Here is a 17,982-nt window from a genome sequence, read left to right as displayed (position 1 = left end):
GTAATGGTGTACCAGGATGGAGGAGCATATAATAGGATGGGGAGCAGAATGAGGGAGCATGTACCACGATGGGAAACCAGTATGGGGGAGCATATACCAGGATGAGGGAGCATATAATAGGATGGGGGAGCATATAATAGGATGGGGGGAGCATATACCAGGATGGGGAAGCATATAAGAGGAGGGGGAGCATATACTGTAATGGGGTACCAGGATGGAGGAGCATATAATAGGATGGGGGACCAGAATGAGGGAGCACATACCACGATGAGAAACCAGTATGGGGGAGCATATACCAGGATGGGGAAGCATATATTGGGATCAGGGAGCATACACCATGATGGGGGAGCAATTCGGTTTCAATTATGGGGTTGGATTATCTGCAATAAAATGGTGCTGACTCTGCGCCATGTACTGGCATTGTACTACGTTAACATAGCTGTGCGCATGCCCCGCCCATTGCCATTATCCCTATGGTCGGCGCGTGCACACTGCTATGTTGACGTTGTAGTACATTGCTTCAATAAAATGTCGCCAGAGTCATCGCGTGTGTATACCGTGATCTACAGTGCTATTTTATTGAAGACACTGTATATGCTAATTTGCAGACAGCGTCTTAAAAAAAAAATGGTGCCGGAATTATACAAAGAAAAATGCTCGCACACCGTGCGTAAAATGGGTTCAATATCTAGTTGTAATATAAATCAACACAAGGTCTCATGAAAACTCTGCACATGACAAAAATCCTCCTGGATTTTTGCCTGTAATTTTAAAAGCCTCGGTAATGAAATAAGGCATGACGTGACTCCTATAATCTGGGTTGACTGCTTTTTTGGAATGTTTTGGAGTAGGCTAGTCAGTTCATCACCAGCAGCACTGTAGGCTATTCACTGAACATGGTATAAAAAGATAAGGCAGAGGTATAGGACATTCAGTGGTGGCCACTGCACCTGGTGCCCAAGGAGACCCTAAAGACCCACACAGTATGCGAAGACATTAGTATAAATAATGTTACATGGTAGGTGGAGGGACCTGTTTCTGTATTTTGATCCTTTGGTTTCAAGTTACATCTGTGTGCCTTCTTCTGATAAAGCATTTTTTTTCAGACTATTAGAAAGGTCAATGAGACTTGTAGAAGGGTAACAGTGAGTACTGAATTATCTTCTACTGTGGGGGAGCAGGTTCAGCCATCATTTGTGACAGGTTTGATGTTAAAGGGAACCTGTCACCAGATTTTCCCAATGTAAAGCACGGCCAGCTCCCTTCAGCCCTCTTTTATAGCATTCTAGTATGCTAGGTGTATGTCCCCAATGCCCCCTACAAGACACAAAAAAACTTTTTATTATAGTCCTCGATGGCATGATCCGATCCGGTAAACATCTCTGGTCTTGATCCGTCGCCTCCTGTCTCCTTCATGTGTCCCCATCACGCTCCTGCCCCGGTGCACTTCTCTGTCCTGCCAAGGGCAGGACAAAGTACTGTAGTGCGCATGCTCCGGCTTTACGTTTTCTTCAGCGCTCTTTGACCTGTTTCAGCACATGCGCACTACAGTGCTTTGCTCTGCCCTTGGAAGGGTAGAGAGAAGTGAGCCTGCGCAGGATCGCTATGGGGGACAGGTGCTGGCTGTACTTTTACATTGGGAAAACCTGGTGACATGTGCCCTTTAACTTCTTGGCTTATAAATGAGATGTCCTTATGCTTCTGAAACAGCAGTGCATAGCTCTTTGTCTAAGGCTGCGTGCCCACTATGCATTTTTCAAGCGTTTTTGCCGCGGAATTTCCACAGCAAAAACGCTTGGTAATACGTGGCCCATGGTCCCCAATGATAATCCGCATGTACTGTGCACATGCTTCGGAAATTTCTGCTGCGGATTATCATTGCTGAAAAATTCGCAGCATGTCCATTGATTTTGCGGACACGCAGCGTAATTGCCGCCATTGCCTTGCATTGAATCGCATAATATCCATATGACTACATGTGCACAAGCGGATATCATGGGGTTCAATGTGCGGGATGGTACCCGGGTCTGGAGAAGAGGAGACTCTCATCCAGACTCGGGTACCATAGAACCTGTTAAAAAAAAAAAAAAAAAAAAAGAATTTAAAATAAAAAATAAAGATTATACTTACCTTCCGATTTAGTCGCGTGACCTGTCGCATGACTAAATGACGTCTTCGCAGGTCCTTTCACGACCCATACAACAGACCGGACGTAGCGGAGAAAACATCGGGGGCCATCGGAAGGTAAGTATAATCTTTATTTTTTTGCCATTCTTAATTCTTTTTTTTTTTTTTTACTTTTACTTGGTCACACTATATAAATCCATGCCGGTTGCATGGATTTATAGCATATAGTGTGAACAGGTTGTCAAGCACTTTTCCATGTGATGCTAAAATCGCTTGGTAAAGCGCTTGATAACCCGCATGCAGAAATGCATCAAAGACGCTTGACAAACGCTTCTACCTGGAGGGAAAAACGCATGTAAAATCCGCATGCGTTTTTCCTGCCAGGGAGAAGAGGAAAAAATATGCAGCATTTCTGCATCGTGGGCACTTAGCCTTACTGTTCTGTCTTCTATGTAATTTATTATACATTGTGTGCAAAATAACTTAGTATACTGTAAAAGAAGGAGTTAACTTCAAGCCTGTCACAAATGGATGAACCTTCTGCTAGTGTGGCTGTAAGTGAGGATGCCTTTACATGGTACTAGTCAGGCAACAAGCCCAAAGCTCAGTAAAGATCCAGTAATCCTTAACCTGATGAGTCAGAAATTTTAATCAACCATCTTCTGAAAAAATTGTACAATATTTTATTAACATAAAAGTTGCGTGTTAATCCAAATTGTTAAACAATCCGTTTTATACAGCTGTCTGTTAAAGAACCCAACTACTTTCAAAACCCTTTTGTTCTGCAATCTTTGGGTTTTTTTCTTAAAATAGCTGCTGAAGAGTGCACACTATTTTACATTTAATAGAGATGTTAACATTTGTTATTTGTTTTTTTTATATTTTGCTCTTTTTTTTTGCTTCCAAAATATATTTTTAGGTATGACCCCAAAAAATCCTACCAAGAGAACAGATCAGTTTGATCATCTTAATATGTCAGATTGTCCCGTTCCTTCAAAACGAGCAAAAAGGGATGCATTACGAAGAACCAGATAAAGAGAAGAAAAGTCAAAAGGTACTTGTGTCATGCAGCGTTGTGGCCGTGTGCTGATGTACATGTTGAGATGACCACATTTGAAGGGCTTAAACCCCTCTGAAAGCAATAAAGGCAATCAATTCACAAATGTAACTCAGTGAATCAGGAACTTACTTTCGGCATGGATGCAATGCTAAAGTCTGCATAAAATCTGAAAACATTACTCATCCCTTGTGTGCATGTTAACTGGATTTTTGCATGCTACTTATTCCGCAGCTTCAACCCCTCTCTCCCCCTCCTCCCCGCTTGGATGTACTGACAAATTAGCCACAAGTGAGTTATATGTACCATTTTTGAGTATATATAATGTATAATTAATTTTTTTTTCTTGTGAGGTGTCAAAAAAACAAACAGCAGTTCTGATTACAGGGTTGTTTTTACAGTGATTACTGTGCAGTAGATATAGCATAACTTTTTTGCAGGCCAAGTTGTAATATTCATTAATTTTTTGTACATAAAACTTGCAAGAAATGGGGGGTTCTGTCACATGCTCTTTTGTTTTTTGTAACAAGTTGAACAACATAGAGACGCCTATGGGGAAATTGTTAGAAGAAGCTGTAACCAGATTATTTTGCATTCGAGAAAAAGAAACTGACTCTAAAAAAAAAATCCAAATGTGTGTGTGTGTAAACCTTTCAGTATTTTACTAAGGATTTTAAAGTTACATTTGGTGATTAACGTTTTTGAACTGAAGTAAAACACAATGAAAAATGCATTGAATAATGAAGAATGGTATGTGTGCATCTGTCCTCTTGTCAACAATTGTCTATATTTTCCATCATGTCTGTGCACATGCAAATCTTTTCTGAATATACTCTAATGCAAATCATTCATAAGTTCTTGTTTTTGCTCTGATCTAGATGTACATTTTCTAACAATGTTTGGTTCACTTCTCACTTTTTTCCCCCCACAGATGCCAATCTAAATGCAAATGAAACTTTGACCATTCTCCAAAGAGACCAAACGAATTTTGGAACTGCTCCCACATCTATTTCTGCTGGCAGTTTTGTAGTTCGAAAAGATCTGTATTTTTATAGAAACAGTCAAGAAATCAGTTTGTTAGTATCCGTTATGTAGCGGATGCCTTGGTCTATTTTGTAAATGTAATTATCTAATGTCACACTTTGCATGTGGAGATCCATTATGTATGCTATGAGAAGTTTAAAGGGAATCTGTCACCCCCTGGCACTTATTTGACCTCTAATATGGGCATACAAGTGATAAAAATGTAAATCTATTCATACTTGTATGCCGCATATTAGAGGTCTTGTTGCTGTGAAATGTCTTTTTATTCAGTCAAGTTTCTGATGCTTGCAGGCCGGGGACTGGAAGAAGTCTAGTGGTAATTATAACGATTCCCCCCTCCCCTGCATGTCACAGTGCCCTGTGATGTGCAGTTGCAGAAGACAAATCTGGTCACTGTGACATGTAGGGGAGGGGAAATCATTATTGTTACCACAGGAGGTGGGATTTCTTCCAGCTCCTGGGCCTACGAGCATCAGAAACTTGATTTGAATAAAAAGACATTTCATAGCAACAAGACCTCTAACATGAGGCATACAGGTATGAATAGATTTACATTTCTATCACTTGTATGCCCATATTAGAGGTCAGATAAGTGGCAGGGGGTGACAGATTCCCTTTAATTCATTACTTTCAGACATTGACCGTTTTCTATATTGAAGTTTTGAATTTGGTTTTTCTAATCCCATAGAAAGAAAATGAACTTTATTCTCCCTGGCAGCATTCGGTTTCAGTCATGGGGACTGGGGCTGAGTCACCGCTCTGAGTATAGTGAGCAGCGGTTGTAAGGCTATGTGCCCACGATGCAGAAATGCTGCATATTTTTTCCGCTTCTCCCTGCCAGGAAAAACGCATGCGGATTTTACATGCGTTTTTCCCGCCAGGTAGAAGCGTTTGCCAAGCGTTTTTGCATGCATTTCTGCATGCGGGTTATCAAGCGCTTTTCCAAGCGATTTTAGCATCACTTGGAAAAGTGCTTGACAACTTGGTCACACTATATAAATCCATGCAACCGACATGGATTTATATAGTGTGACCAAGTAATAGTTTTTAAAAAAAGAATAAGAATGGTAAAAAATAAAGATTATACTCACCTTCCGATGGCCCCCGGTCTCCTTCTCCGCTCCATCCGGTCTCCCCGGTGTCTCGAGGTGGTGTGAAGGACCTGCGATGACGTCATTGAGTCATATGACAGGTCATTCAACCGCTGACGTCAGCAGTCGCGTGACCGGTCACATGACTCAATGACGTCATGTCAGGTCCTCACACCACCGTGAGCCGCCCAACACATCGCTGAGGAGGCCGGGGGACATCGGAAGGTAAGTATAATCTCTATTTTAAATTCATTTTTTTACAGTTTCTATGGTACCCAGGTCTGGATGAGCGTCTCCTCTTCTCCAGGTCTGGGTACCATCCGCACATTGAATCGCTTCATATCCGCGTGTGCACATGTAGTGATGCGGATATGAAGCGTTTCAATTCAAGTGAATGGCGGCAATGACGCTACTTGTCCTCAAACTTAATGGACATGCTGCGTATTTTTCCGCAATGATAATCCGCAGCGGAAATTTCCGCAGCATGTTCACAGCACATGCGGATTATCATTGGGGACCATGGGGCACGTATTACCAAGCATTTTTAAGCGTTTTCGCTGCGGAAATTCCACGGCAAAAATGCTTGAAAAACGCATAGTGGGCACACAGCCTAACCGCACCCCCGGCCCTGACTGACACATACTCAGAGCAGTTGTTGAATCAGCGTCGTCCCCGTGACTGCAACCGAATGCTGCCGGGGAGAATAAAGTTTTTCTCCCTGCAGCGTTCAGGTATGTGCAGGTGCCTGCAGCAAATTACTCCATTAATCTGCAGATTGAGCGTTTTTTGCTGGTAAAAGGTCCCCTTTAAATCAGACCAAGAAAAGACATGATCAACCTACAATGAACCAGAAGAAAATTCCATCTATTCAAATATGACAATCTTTATTAGTCCCTACTATCCCCTAACCTCTATACTTACCGCCCAGGGAGGAGCTTAACCGCGAAACACGTGTCGGGGGCCTTAACACATCCTCAGGTTGTATCCTTTATTCCCATCACTATGCATGTATGACTTTCATTGTAGGTTGAGTATAATTGTGGAAGTGCCATTACTTTATGGGCCATATCTAGGTATATCTAAGAAAAGACATGTTATGACATTCATTCTGCATATATGAATTTAAGAGTACCACAATACAAAACTGGCAGTGATTTTTGTTTTTTTATGAAAAATTTTGCTCATTTACGTTTAAAATACCAGCACTTGCAGTATTTCTGTCCCCTTTATTAGCTATATCTTTTAGACATGTATACCCTTTTAGATTATATTGGTTTAGTCCCATTCCTTTTATAGTTTTTCTAAAAACACTCAAGTTTTGTTCATCTGTCTCAATTCCTGGAACTTTATTTGTGTAATTTTAGATCACTTACATTCATATACTAGCGAGAACCTGGAATGCTACATCTTGCACCTACTATTTTTAAGACTTTGTTTTCTAAGTTGGTTTAAAAGTGTCTTCATTTTCAAAGACAAATGGTGTCTTCATTTTCAATGGTGTCTTCATTTTCAAAGACAAATGCTCCTTGTTTTATAAACGCTTTATTTTAAGTTTTGAAAAAGATTTGAATAATAAAATAAACAGTTATGAATTTGAATGAGTCATATTTTTGCAATAAAGCAAATGTCAGACTTAGTAGTTTTCTTAGGATATAGAAAAAAAGGTTGTGAAATGGTAATATTGAAGTTTAAAAAGGACTTGAATGGAGAGGTCTGTAATTTTTATCGTAGGTAAACTTCAACTGTGGTCATGATGCGCTGTTAACGGGGAGGGGGTCTGCTGCTGACACTGTTATAGGGGTAATGTCCCCCAATTCTGTTAATATCCCCCATCCTGGTATATATGCCCCCCTCCTTCCTGTTATATGTGGCCCTCATCCCCATCCTGATATGCATGGCACTCCTCATTCCCATCCTACTATGAATGGCACCCCCTCATCCCCATCCTGGTATGTATGGCACCATTCATCCCTCATACTGGTATGTATGGCACCCTTCATCCCTCATCCTGGTATGTATGGCACCCTTCATCCCTCATCCTGGTATGTATGGCACCCTTCATCTCTAATCCTGGTATGTATGGCACCCCTCATTCCCCCCACCTTCCATGCAAGATCTCGCCATTTAGGGTAAGGATGATTCTGAGCAAGGTCAAGAATTAGCCCAGAGCTACATGGGAGGACCTGGTCAATGACCTGAAGAAAGCTGGGACTAGTCTCAAACATTACCATTAGTAACACACTACGCCGTCATGTATTAAAATTCTGCAGGGCATGCAAGGTCCCTCTGCTCACGCTAGCACATGTCCAGGCCCATTTGAAGTTCGCCAATGACCATCTGGATGATCCAGGGAAGGCAAGGGAGAAGTGCATGTGGTCAAATGAGTCTAAAATATAACTTTTTGGTATCAATTCCGCTCACTGTGTTTGGAGGAAGAAGAGAGGATGAATACAACCCCAAGAACACTGTCCCAACCGTGAAGCATGGTGGAGGAAACATCATACTTTAGGGGTGCTTCTCTTCAAAGGGCAGATAACGACTGCACCATAGTGAAGGGAGGATGGATGGGGCCATGTATCGTGAAATTTTGGCCAACAACCTCCTTCCCTCAGTAAGAGAATTGAAAATGTGTCATGGCTGGGTCTTCTAGCATGACAATTACCCGAAACACACAGCCAGGGCAACTAATGAGTAACACTGTAAGCATTTTCAGGGTCTGGAGTGGCCTAGCCAGTCTCCAGACCTGAACCCAATAGAAAATCTTTGGCTGGAGCTGAAACTCCGTGTTGCCCAGCGCCAGCCCCGAAACCTGAAAGATTTGGAGAAGTTCTGTATGGAGGAGTGGGCCAAAATCCCTGCTGCAAATTTGGTCAAGAACTTCAGGAAACGTCTGACCTCTGTAATTGCAAACAAAGGTTTCTGTACCAAATATTAAGTTCTGTTTTTCTATTGTATCAAATGATTAGTTTGCATTTTATTACATGAAATAAGTATGTAAAAATTATACAGTGTTATATTCTGGATTTTCTTTTTAAGATTCTGTCTCCCAGTTGAAGTGAACCTACGATAAAAATTACAGATCTCTCCATTCTCAGTAGGTAGGAAAACTTGCAGAATCGGCAGTGTATCAAATAATTATTTTCTCCACTGTAGTGCACAAGTGGTCGGACGATCGCAGATTCAAGTCTATTAAGAGGGCTATTACATTCAGTGAAAAAAAAAAAATGTTTAACAGCACCGATCACAGGCTGGAGCTTAGCAATGGCAGCATCACCAGCCCCAGCACTGATTGGAGCGATAAGACGATGACGTTCGATCGCGCCAATCAGTGAGCAGAGATGCAGTCAGATCTGACAATGACTTCTCTGCTCCACCTCATTCCAGCTTGGAGACATTGCAGAGCAATCACTGTGTCATTCTGCTGCTCATCTGCTGGGCCTTCTGGTGCCACAGACTTTTTGAAGCCTGTGCCATCACTTCTTGTGCTTCTGTTCCTAGAAGAAAGAAGACGCTCCTGACCTGTTTCAGCCCCCTGCTTTTTTCTAATCCAGCCCAATCCCCATTTCTCTCCTCTCCCTAACCCCTTCTCCAACTCACATCTGCCGCCGAGCAATGGTCAGTACTTGATTGCTCGTTTTTTGGCAATTTTTTTGTGCTTCCTTCAGCCGCCAAAGGCTAATCAGGGATGCTCATCATTGATCAGCGGCCATACTCTCTTTTGTCCAGGATTTTTTCCTGTCCATTTTTTCTTCCCGCCCCGCCACCACTAGCACCACATCTGTGCGTGTGTCTTACAGCCACTGACGCACATCACTGATCAGCATCCGGTTTTTGTTTTTGTGAAAAAGAATCAAATAAAAATTATTTTGATTAGTTGATAGGGCTAGATTAGGGACAGTAAAAATAAAAGTAACCAGCATCTACTACAGTATTTTTTTACTGAATATAGTCAGGATTAGTGTCAGATAGTTGCGGGCAGAGCCGGGACAAGGGGCAGGCACCTGCCTGGGGCGCTACCTCTTGCCTACCCGAGGGGGCGAACTTTTAAAAAAAATTGCTGAATGGCTGTGGCCACCTGGCCCTTTTTTCCAGCCGCAGACATTCAGCACAGAGGAGCAATGTCAGTCACTGACCCTGCTCACCCCTTTCTCTGTCAGCACCCCAGCTGTCACTCCCTCCCTGCACTCAGTTGTATTCGCGTCTGTCAGACGGGAGAGGACCAGAGAAGCTGTAATCTCCCCTGCTCCGCCGGGAACTCCAGCAATATGCAGGATACTTGTGGACAGTAACCTGGATAAGAGGAGTACAAGCTTTTTCTTTTCTTATATTACTGTGCATGGGGGCATAAAAAGAGGTGCTTTGCAGAGGGGGCGATAAAATAAGGCGCTGTGCAGATGTGGGGAAAATAAAATGAGGGGCTGTGCAGATGGGGTGGAAATAAAATGAGGAACTGTGCAAAAGCGGGGGAATAAATTGAGGTGCTGTTCAGATGGGGGAAACAAAATTAGGGGCTGTGCAGATGGGGAAAATAAAATGAGGGGCTGTTGTCACGCCGGGTGTGGGAAAGACTTAGTGCAACTCAGAGGGAAAGGGAGCCCAGACACTAGGGAAAGGGGGAAGTTGCGACCTCCCAGTCTGGTGTACTGTCACCCTGTCTCAACTACCATCCCTATATTGCCTCTTCAGCAATCACTGCATGTGTGCCTCACCCTGTCTTCACATGCCGTATGGCTAAGGCAGGAGATGAGCACTAGTCAATCTCCACTAAACTCTATAGACAACAAGAGTAAACAAACGGGGAGAATGCTTAGCTTTAGACGACTCCAGACAAATGCAAACTCGGCCTCAAGCTCCACAGAGGACGAAGTACTGCTGTTGCTAAGCCTTCACAAGTAGAAATGAATATAACCGGCACCTCCCTCTCGCACACACCAGGTATATATACACCCAGGCCAGGGAGCTAATTACCAGAGGGAGGTAGCCTCTAGGTCCTAGAGACAGCCTATCATCTAAAAAGATGTCTGTAATGCCAAACGTAGAGATCTCCTGCAACCAACTGCAGGGTGACTGTCTGTTACCTGTGATACACCCGTGACAGTACTCTGTCCCCAACCCCCGCCCCCCCTCTACGAGAGGCCTCCGGACAATCAGGACTGGGTTTCTCAGGAAAAGAGGTGTGGAATGAGTGAACCAATCTGGGAGCTTTCACTTCTGATGCTGAAACCCACATCCTTTCCTCTGGACCATAGCCTTTCCAGTGCATCAAGTATTGTAGAGAACGATGTTGGAGACGAGAATCTACAATCCTCGAAATCTGCAACTCCAGATTACCATCAACCATTACTGGGGGTAGTGGTAGAGGTGAGGGCACAAGAGGTTCCACATACTTTTTGAGTAAGGACCTGGGGAACACATTGTGGACCTTAAGGCCTGAGGAAGTTCAAGACGACATGCTGCTGGGTTAATGACGGCGGTTATTTTATAGGGACCAATAAACCTAGGTCCCACCTTTTAGGAAGTAACTTTCAATCTTATATTCCTGGTAGACAACCACACAGTCATTCACATTCATGTCCAGACCTGGCAAGCGTTTTCTATCAGCCATGCATTTATACCTGTCTCCCATGATCTTTAAATTACTCAGAACACCCTGCCATACTGAGGAGAGCGACGAAGTAAACCTTTCCTCCTCAGGAACTCCTGAAGCTCCTCCCCCACTAAAGGCACCAAACTGTGGGTGATAACCATATGCACCGAAGAACGGTGACCTGCCAGTGGATTCTTGCCGATGATTGATTATTAATGGGAAAATTCTGCCAGCGGTAAGTAGGATGCCCAATCCTGATTTTCAGAGACAAAACACCTGAGGTAGGTCTCAAAGTTCTGATCGACACACTCTGTCTGACCATTCGACTGAGGGTGGAAGACGGAGGAAAAGGACAGCTTCACCCCCAGTCAAGAACAGAATGCCTTCCAGAACTTGAAAACAAACTTGGTCCCCCAATCTGACACCACATCGGAGGGAACCCCATGAAACTTCACAATCTCATTTATGAACACCTGAGCAAATGTTTTGGCATTTGGAAGTGCAGGCAATGTGACGAAGTGATTTTTACTGAACCTATCTACTTCCACTAAAACCACCGTTTTGCCTGCAGAAACTGGTAGGTCAGAAATAAAATCCATGGACAACTGTGTCCATGGCCTACTAGGGATTGGTAGCGGAAGAAGAGTACCAGACGGACGGGTATGCGAAACCTTAGAACGCGCGCAAATAGTACAAGCCGCTACGTGTTCAATCACATCCCGATGCAACCCCGGCCACCAAAAACGATGAGAGAGGAGGTCCGCGGTTGCCTTACAACCTGGATGCCCAGCAAGCACAGAGTTATGATGTTCTTCAATTACTTTGCGGCGCAGATTAGATGGTACAAATAACTTTCCTGGAGGGAAGGAGGCAGGGGCGTTCTCCTTTGCCCTCCCAACACCTAACCCTCCAGTTCAGGATAAAGTGCTGAAATAACTACCCCTTTCTGTAATATCGGGGCAGGGTTCTCATGGTCACCACCACCAGGGAAACTCCAGGACAAAGCATCAGCCTTGACATTTTTGACCCTTGGATGAAAAGTGACAACAAAATTGAACCTAGTAAAAAACAGGGACCATCTGGCTTGCCTAGGGTTGAGATGTTTAGCTGACTGGAGATATGACCGTTTCTTATGGTCAGTAATAACAGTAATTGGTTGGAGGGGGTTGTCCATCCTATGTCGTCTTTCTTCAAAGACCAATTTGATAGCCAAAGGTTCCCTATTACCCACGTCATAATTTCAGCCAAAGACCATTTTTTTTAGAAAAGAAGGCGCATGAACGCCATTTACAAGGGAACGAACCCTGAGACAACACAGCCCCAACCTAAACATCTGACTCCTCAACCTCCACAATAAAGGGTTGAGAAACATCAGGTTGACTGAGTATAGGTGCAGTGGCAAAATGATAAGGAAGAAAAAGCTTGGAGGGAAGCATCCGACCATTTGGAAAAATCAGACCCCTTCTTAGTCATGTCAGTAAGGGGTTTCACAATAACAGATTAATTTTTGATAAATTTCAGATAAAAATTAGTAAAGCCCAGAAAACATTGTAGAGCCTTCAGGTTCTCGGGACGTTCCCAGTCAAGGACTGATCTTCTCCGGATCCATCCGAAAACCCAAAGGTGACAACAAGTACCCCAAAAACTGCACCTCCTGAACAGCAAAAACACATTTTTCTAGTTTTGCATAAAGTTTGTTATCCCTTTAATATAATAATAATCTTTATATAGCACCAGCATATTCCGCAGCGCTTTGCAATTCAGAGGTTCATATACATCAGTCATAAGTAACATAGCTAAAGATAATACAATAGTTAAAGCAAAAATAATGACGACCCTGCTTGTCAGAGCTTACAATCTACAATGAGGTGGGGGTGACACAAAGTACAGGGGCTTATTTACAATGATGGTCCAGCCATCTTGAGGGGATGAGGGATAGATAAAGGCTGCATGAGCTCGTCACCAGCCAGTATCTAGTGCTTTTGGGTACGATGGAGACTTATGTTTTGGAGAAATAATGAATGGGGTATAAAAATATAAAAAGGACTTTGATTAGGGAACGTGATAGGCCGTCCTAAACAGGTGTGTTTATAATGAGCGCCTAAAACTGTGTAAGTTGTGGTTCGTCCTAATTTCTTGGGGTAGAGCATTCCAAAGAATAGGTGCAGCTCGAGAGTTGTCTTGGCGCCAGGAATGGGAGGTACGGATTAGTGTGGTGTTAGTCGAAAGGTTGATAAACAGAAATGAGGGAGGAGATGTAGGGGGTGTCGAACTGTGGAGAGCCTTGTGGGTGAGAACAAGCCATTTAAATTGGATCCTGTAATTCATGGGGAGCCAGTGCAATGACTGGCATAGAGCGGAAGGGTCTGAGTAACGATTAGCCAGATAGATGACCCTGGCTGCAGCATTAAGGATGGACTGGAGAGGGGAAAGTCAAGTGAAAGGGGGGGGCTATTAATAGAGAGTTACAGTAGTCAAGGCGGGAGTAAATCAGGGCAACAGTGAGGGTTTTTGTTTCCAAGGTGAGAAAGGGGCGGATTCTAGAGATGTTCTTCAGGTGCAAGCAACAAGAGCAGGCAGGAGATTGTATATGGAAGATGAAGGAAAGATTGGTGTCAAACACAATGCCCAGACTGCGCGCCTGCTGGCAGAAGAAGTTTAGTTTTGGAAAGGTTGAATTTCAGATAGAGAGTGGACATGATGTTGGAAACTGCGGCCAGACGTCACTGGTGTTCTGTAGTACAGTGGGGGTAAGGTCAGGGGATGAGGTGTATAGTTGTGTGTCATCAGCATATGGTACTGAAAGCCAAATTTGCTGATGGTCTGTCCAATTGGGGCTGTGTAGAGCGAGACGAGGGCCAAGGACTGAACCCTGAGGAACCCCAATAATGAGAGGAAAGGAGGGAAGAAATGGAGCCAGCGAACGATGCACTGAAAGAGCGGTCAGATCTGTAGGATGAGAACCAGGAGAGAGCAGTGACCTTTATGCCAATTTAGTGGAGCATAGAGAGTAGGAGTTGGTGGTCAACGTTGTCGAAAGCTGCAGAGAGGTCAAGAAGAATGAGCAGAGAGTAGTCACCATTATGTTTTGCTGTCATCAGGTCATTGGTTACTTTGATGAGTGCTGTTTCTGTAGAATGTAGGGGGTGGAAGCCGGACTGTGATGGGTCTAGAAGAGAGTGACTGGTGAATGGAGAGGTAACTGGTAAGGCTGGAGTAGACCAGGCGCTCCAAGGGTTTAGAGGTGAGATTGGAGACTGGTCTGTAGTTGTTTGTGCAGGAAGGGTCAAGAGAGGGCTTTTTTAATAATGGAGTCTTTGAAGGAGGAGGGGGAGATACCAGAAGAGAGGGAGAGGTTGAAGATTTCAGTTAGGTGAGCAGTGACAACTGAAGAGAGAGACTGGAGTAGATCTGAGAGAATGGGGTCAGTGGTGCATGTAGTGGGATGAGAAGAGAGGAGCCTGGAGACTTCTTCTGTGACTGGGTCAAATGTGGGGAGGGATGTGAGTCACGGCACTTGGTGGCTGGGAGCTGATTTCCTGACTGATGGTGTCTTTTCTCAGTGAAGTAGGAGGCCAAGTCCTCAGCACAAATGTCCGTGATGGGGGCCTGCACTGTAGGACTGAGGAGGGAGTGAAAGGTGTCAAAGAGTTTTTGGGGGTTGTTGGATAGTGAGATCAGGGTGGTGAAGTAGGACTGTTTGGCGAGGTGAAGGGCAGAGTTATAGGTTTTTAACAAATTTATAGTGGATAAAGTTTTTTAGTGTTCGAGTTTTCCTCCATAGGCGTTCAGCACTTCTAGAGCATCGCTGGAGAAGTCGGGTTTGCGGTGTGAGCCAGTGCTGTTTTACTCTGTGTTTAGAGGTTCTGATGGTGAGGGGCGCTACTTGGTCCAGGGTGCTTCTGATCATTGTAGTGATTTACAGCCAGATCAGGACAGGAAAAAGAGGAGATTGGGGACAGTGATGAGTGAAGGGAATCTGTAAGTGTATGAGGGTTAATGGCTTGTAGATTTCTGAATGTGTGATAGGTAGGAGTGTGCTGGGGCTTTCAAGGAGCGTGAAGGAGAGAATGTTATGATCAGAGAGGGGAGTTATCTAGGTAGGGGATTGAACAAAGCCGGACAAAGACCAGATCGAGGTGTTTCCGTCTTTGTGTGTCTCAGAGGTTGAAAGCTGTGAGAGGCGAAGAGAAGTGGTTAAAGATAGAAGCTGGGATGTGGGTGAAGAGGTGGGGCTGTTTATGGGGATGTTGAAGTCTCCGAGGATAAGGGCTGATAAATCTGAGGACATGAAGTGTGGCAGCCAGGCAGAAAAATGGTCAAGGAACTGGGTGGGTGAGCCTGGAGGACAGTATACGACCTTTACTCTGAGGGAGAGGGGATGGAAGAGCCTGATGGTGTAGACCTTAAAAGAAGGGAAGGAGAGTGATGGAACTGGGGGGATGACCTGGAAGGTGCATTGTGGGGACAGGAGTAAGCCGACTTCACCACCAAGTCTGTTTGCAGATCTCGAGGAATGGGAAAAATGCAATGAGAAATATTGGCAGGGGAGACAGTGTCAGAATCCTGGATCCAGGTTTCAGTGACAGCAGACTGAGAAAGTTGGTCAGAAAGTAATTGTGCACAAAAGAAAGCTTGTTGCATACAGACCGTGGATTCCAAAGTGCACAATTGAAGGAGGAAGATGAAGGAGTACAACTGATAATGATAATAAGGTTTGCAGGGTTTCGATGTGAGATGGGGGAGGGGTTGAGGTTGACAGAGGGTGGACCGGGGTTAGGAGAGATATCCCCTGAAGTGAGTAGTAGTAGTAAAAAGAGAAAGAGCAGATAGTTTTTAGATTTGTGACATGGTTTCTTGTGCAATATCTTTGGATAAGATAAAGTGCAATTTTTCAGAAAATTAAAAAGAGCATGGGAGCTGTACATGGGAGATAGCAGGAGAGAGGGGCAGATGTGGATGAGTGGTGATGGAGGGGGAATGGGGTGGTGAATGTGGATGAAAAAAGCGAACAGGAATATGGACACTGGAATAAAGTACATAGTTAGAAAAGTGTACAAAGTGTGGGTTACCTGACTCCTGCCCTCAATGACTGCCATTGAGATGACTGTCAGACACTTGTCGAATAGGACACTTTGCTGAAGAGGACACGTGCATGCACTCCAAACTGCGTGCACCCCGTATGATGCATCTAGATATATAGGAAGGATTATAGCATCAGGTGAGATGGATTGTGAGAGCTTCTTGTGGATAAATTAGAAGCTGCTCAGCTCACCATGGGGTGGAGAGCTGATCAAAGGCTCTATGCCTGACACAGTATAACACCTTCCATCAGATAGAGTTTACAATGATGGAAGGACAGACATATATCAGAAAATATTGAAAACAATGCAGCAGATAACCTAGCATAAATACAGCTAGCATAGACATTATACCAAAAATTTTTCAAGATGAAAATTCAGCAGATGTTATACCAAAAATTGTTTCAAGAGATACCTGCTTAACATGCCCCCGATGAGTCTCAAAATCAGGTGAGTAAATATCATACAGATAGACCACCACAAACCTCCCCATCAAATGATGGAAAATATAATTTATGAAATGCTGGAATACCGCAGGTGCATTGTTCAAACCAAAAAGCATAACCAGACTCTCGAAATGTCCTTCCGGGATATTGAACGCTGTTTTCCATTCGTCCCCTTCTCTGATTCTAACCAGGTTGTAGTCTCTCCTTAAATCCAACTTGGAAAATACCTTAGCTCCCACAACCTGGCTGAACAAATCAGGAAACGGAGGAAGAGGGTATGGATCACGGATGGTAATTTGATTTAATTCCCAGAAATCTAAACAGGGACGTAGACCGCCATCTTTTTTCTTCACAAAGAAGAACCCTACCGTCACAGGCGAAGATGAGGGTCTGATATGTCCCTTCTCCAGACTTTCCACAATGAAATCCTTCATGGCTTGTCTCCCAGGGCCAGAAAGATTATACAGTCTGGACTTCGGTAGTTTAGCTCCGGGGGTCTGGTTAATAGGACAGTCATAAGCATGATCAGGTAAGTTCTGACACCCCCTCTCAGACAAAAACGTCCTCAAACCCAGATGGAAAATCAGGTAAAATTTCCGTAGAGACCGTAGCCAGGGAAATTTCTAAACAGTTCTCATGGCAGTAATCTCCCCATTCAATAATCTCCCCGGTTTGCCAATCCACCAGCGGATTATGTTTAACAAGCCAAGGCATAACCAAGACAATCGTTGTGGGAAGATTGTCCAGAATATAGTAAGGAATTATTTCACAATGAACTGACCCCACCCTCAGTTTTACATTATGTACAATCTGAGTAAATGCTTTCAGTGCAAGTGGTGCCGAGTTAATGGCAAAGATGGAAATAGGTTCAGCTAAAGCACAGCAAGCAAGACCATGAGTTTTCACAAACTTAGCATCAACCATGCTGACTCCGGCTCCACTGTCAACAAACACAGAAATTTTCTCGGTTTTGCTCTCTAGTACCATTTTAGCTGTCGGGACAAAGCAGGAACTGCAGTTTGGCCACAAATGCACCCCTTGTTTATCCAACTCCAGACTTCCAAGAGTTAATAGTCTTCTTTTGTTCAGGAAGTAATGGACAGGTCCCAACAAAATGTCCCTTTTTCCCACAAAAAAAAACATAACCTTTTTTTATTGTGAATCCCTGGGGAGATGTATGATATAGAGACACCACCTAATTGCATGGGTTCCTCCACCTCCCCCACTATTGGTTCAGCCCCAGACCGTTTTCCTGGCAGAGGTACACAACCCCGACAAGAAGGCCCCGGAGAAGGTGGCCTCACCTGTCTATCCCGAAGGTGTCTATCAAGATGTATGGCCAAAGAAATGGCAGCCTCCAAGAACTGAAGGGCTTCATATACTGCCAAGGCATCTTTCAACCTTTCAGTAAGCCCCCCACAAAATTGACTTCTAAGGGCTGAGTCATTCCATTTGGAATCCGTCACCCATCTACGGAATTCCAAACTGTACGTTTCCACTGACCAATTCCCCTGCTGAAGATGACGTAGCCTGGACTCAGCCAAGGCGA

At 44.0% G+C, this 17,982-nt stretch overlaps 1 protein-coding gene across 1 annotated transcript in view; it reads left to right on the top strand.

The window, feature by feature from the left end:
• SMCHD1 (structural maintenance of chromosomes flexible hinge domain containing 1) overlaps positions 1-6,917 on the top strand; it is a 266,367-nt gene extending 259,450 nt beyond the window's left edge. The window contains exons 47-48 of the mRNA XM_073679119.1: positions 3,047-3,181; positions 4,116-6,917. Of these exons, the coding sequence (XP_073535220.1) occupies positions 3,047-3,162 (116 nt within the window). The 3' untranslated portion in view covers positions 3,163-3,181; positions 4,116-6,917. The remainder of the gene's footprint in view (positions 1-3,046; positions 3,182-4,115) is intronic.
• The last annotated feature ends 11,065 nt before the right edge of the window (positions 6,918-17,982 follow it).

Source organism: Phyllobates terribilis, unplaced genomic scaffold, assembly GCF_046119375.1.
Source record: "Phyllobates terribilis strain yellow unplaced genomic scaffold, ASM4611937v1 Scaffold_4__5_contigs__length_816908805, whole genome shotgun sequence".
Lineage (NCBI taxonomy): Eukaryota > Metazoa > Chordata > Amphibia > Anura > Dendrobatidae > Phyllobates > Phyllobates terribilis.
Note: the sequence above shows the minus strand (reverse complement) of the source record. Positions and strands in the feature narration are given on the sequence as shown.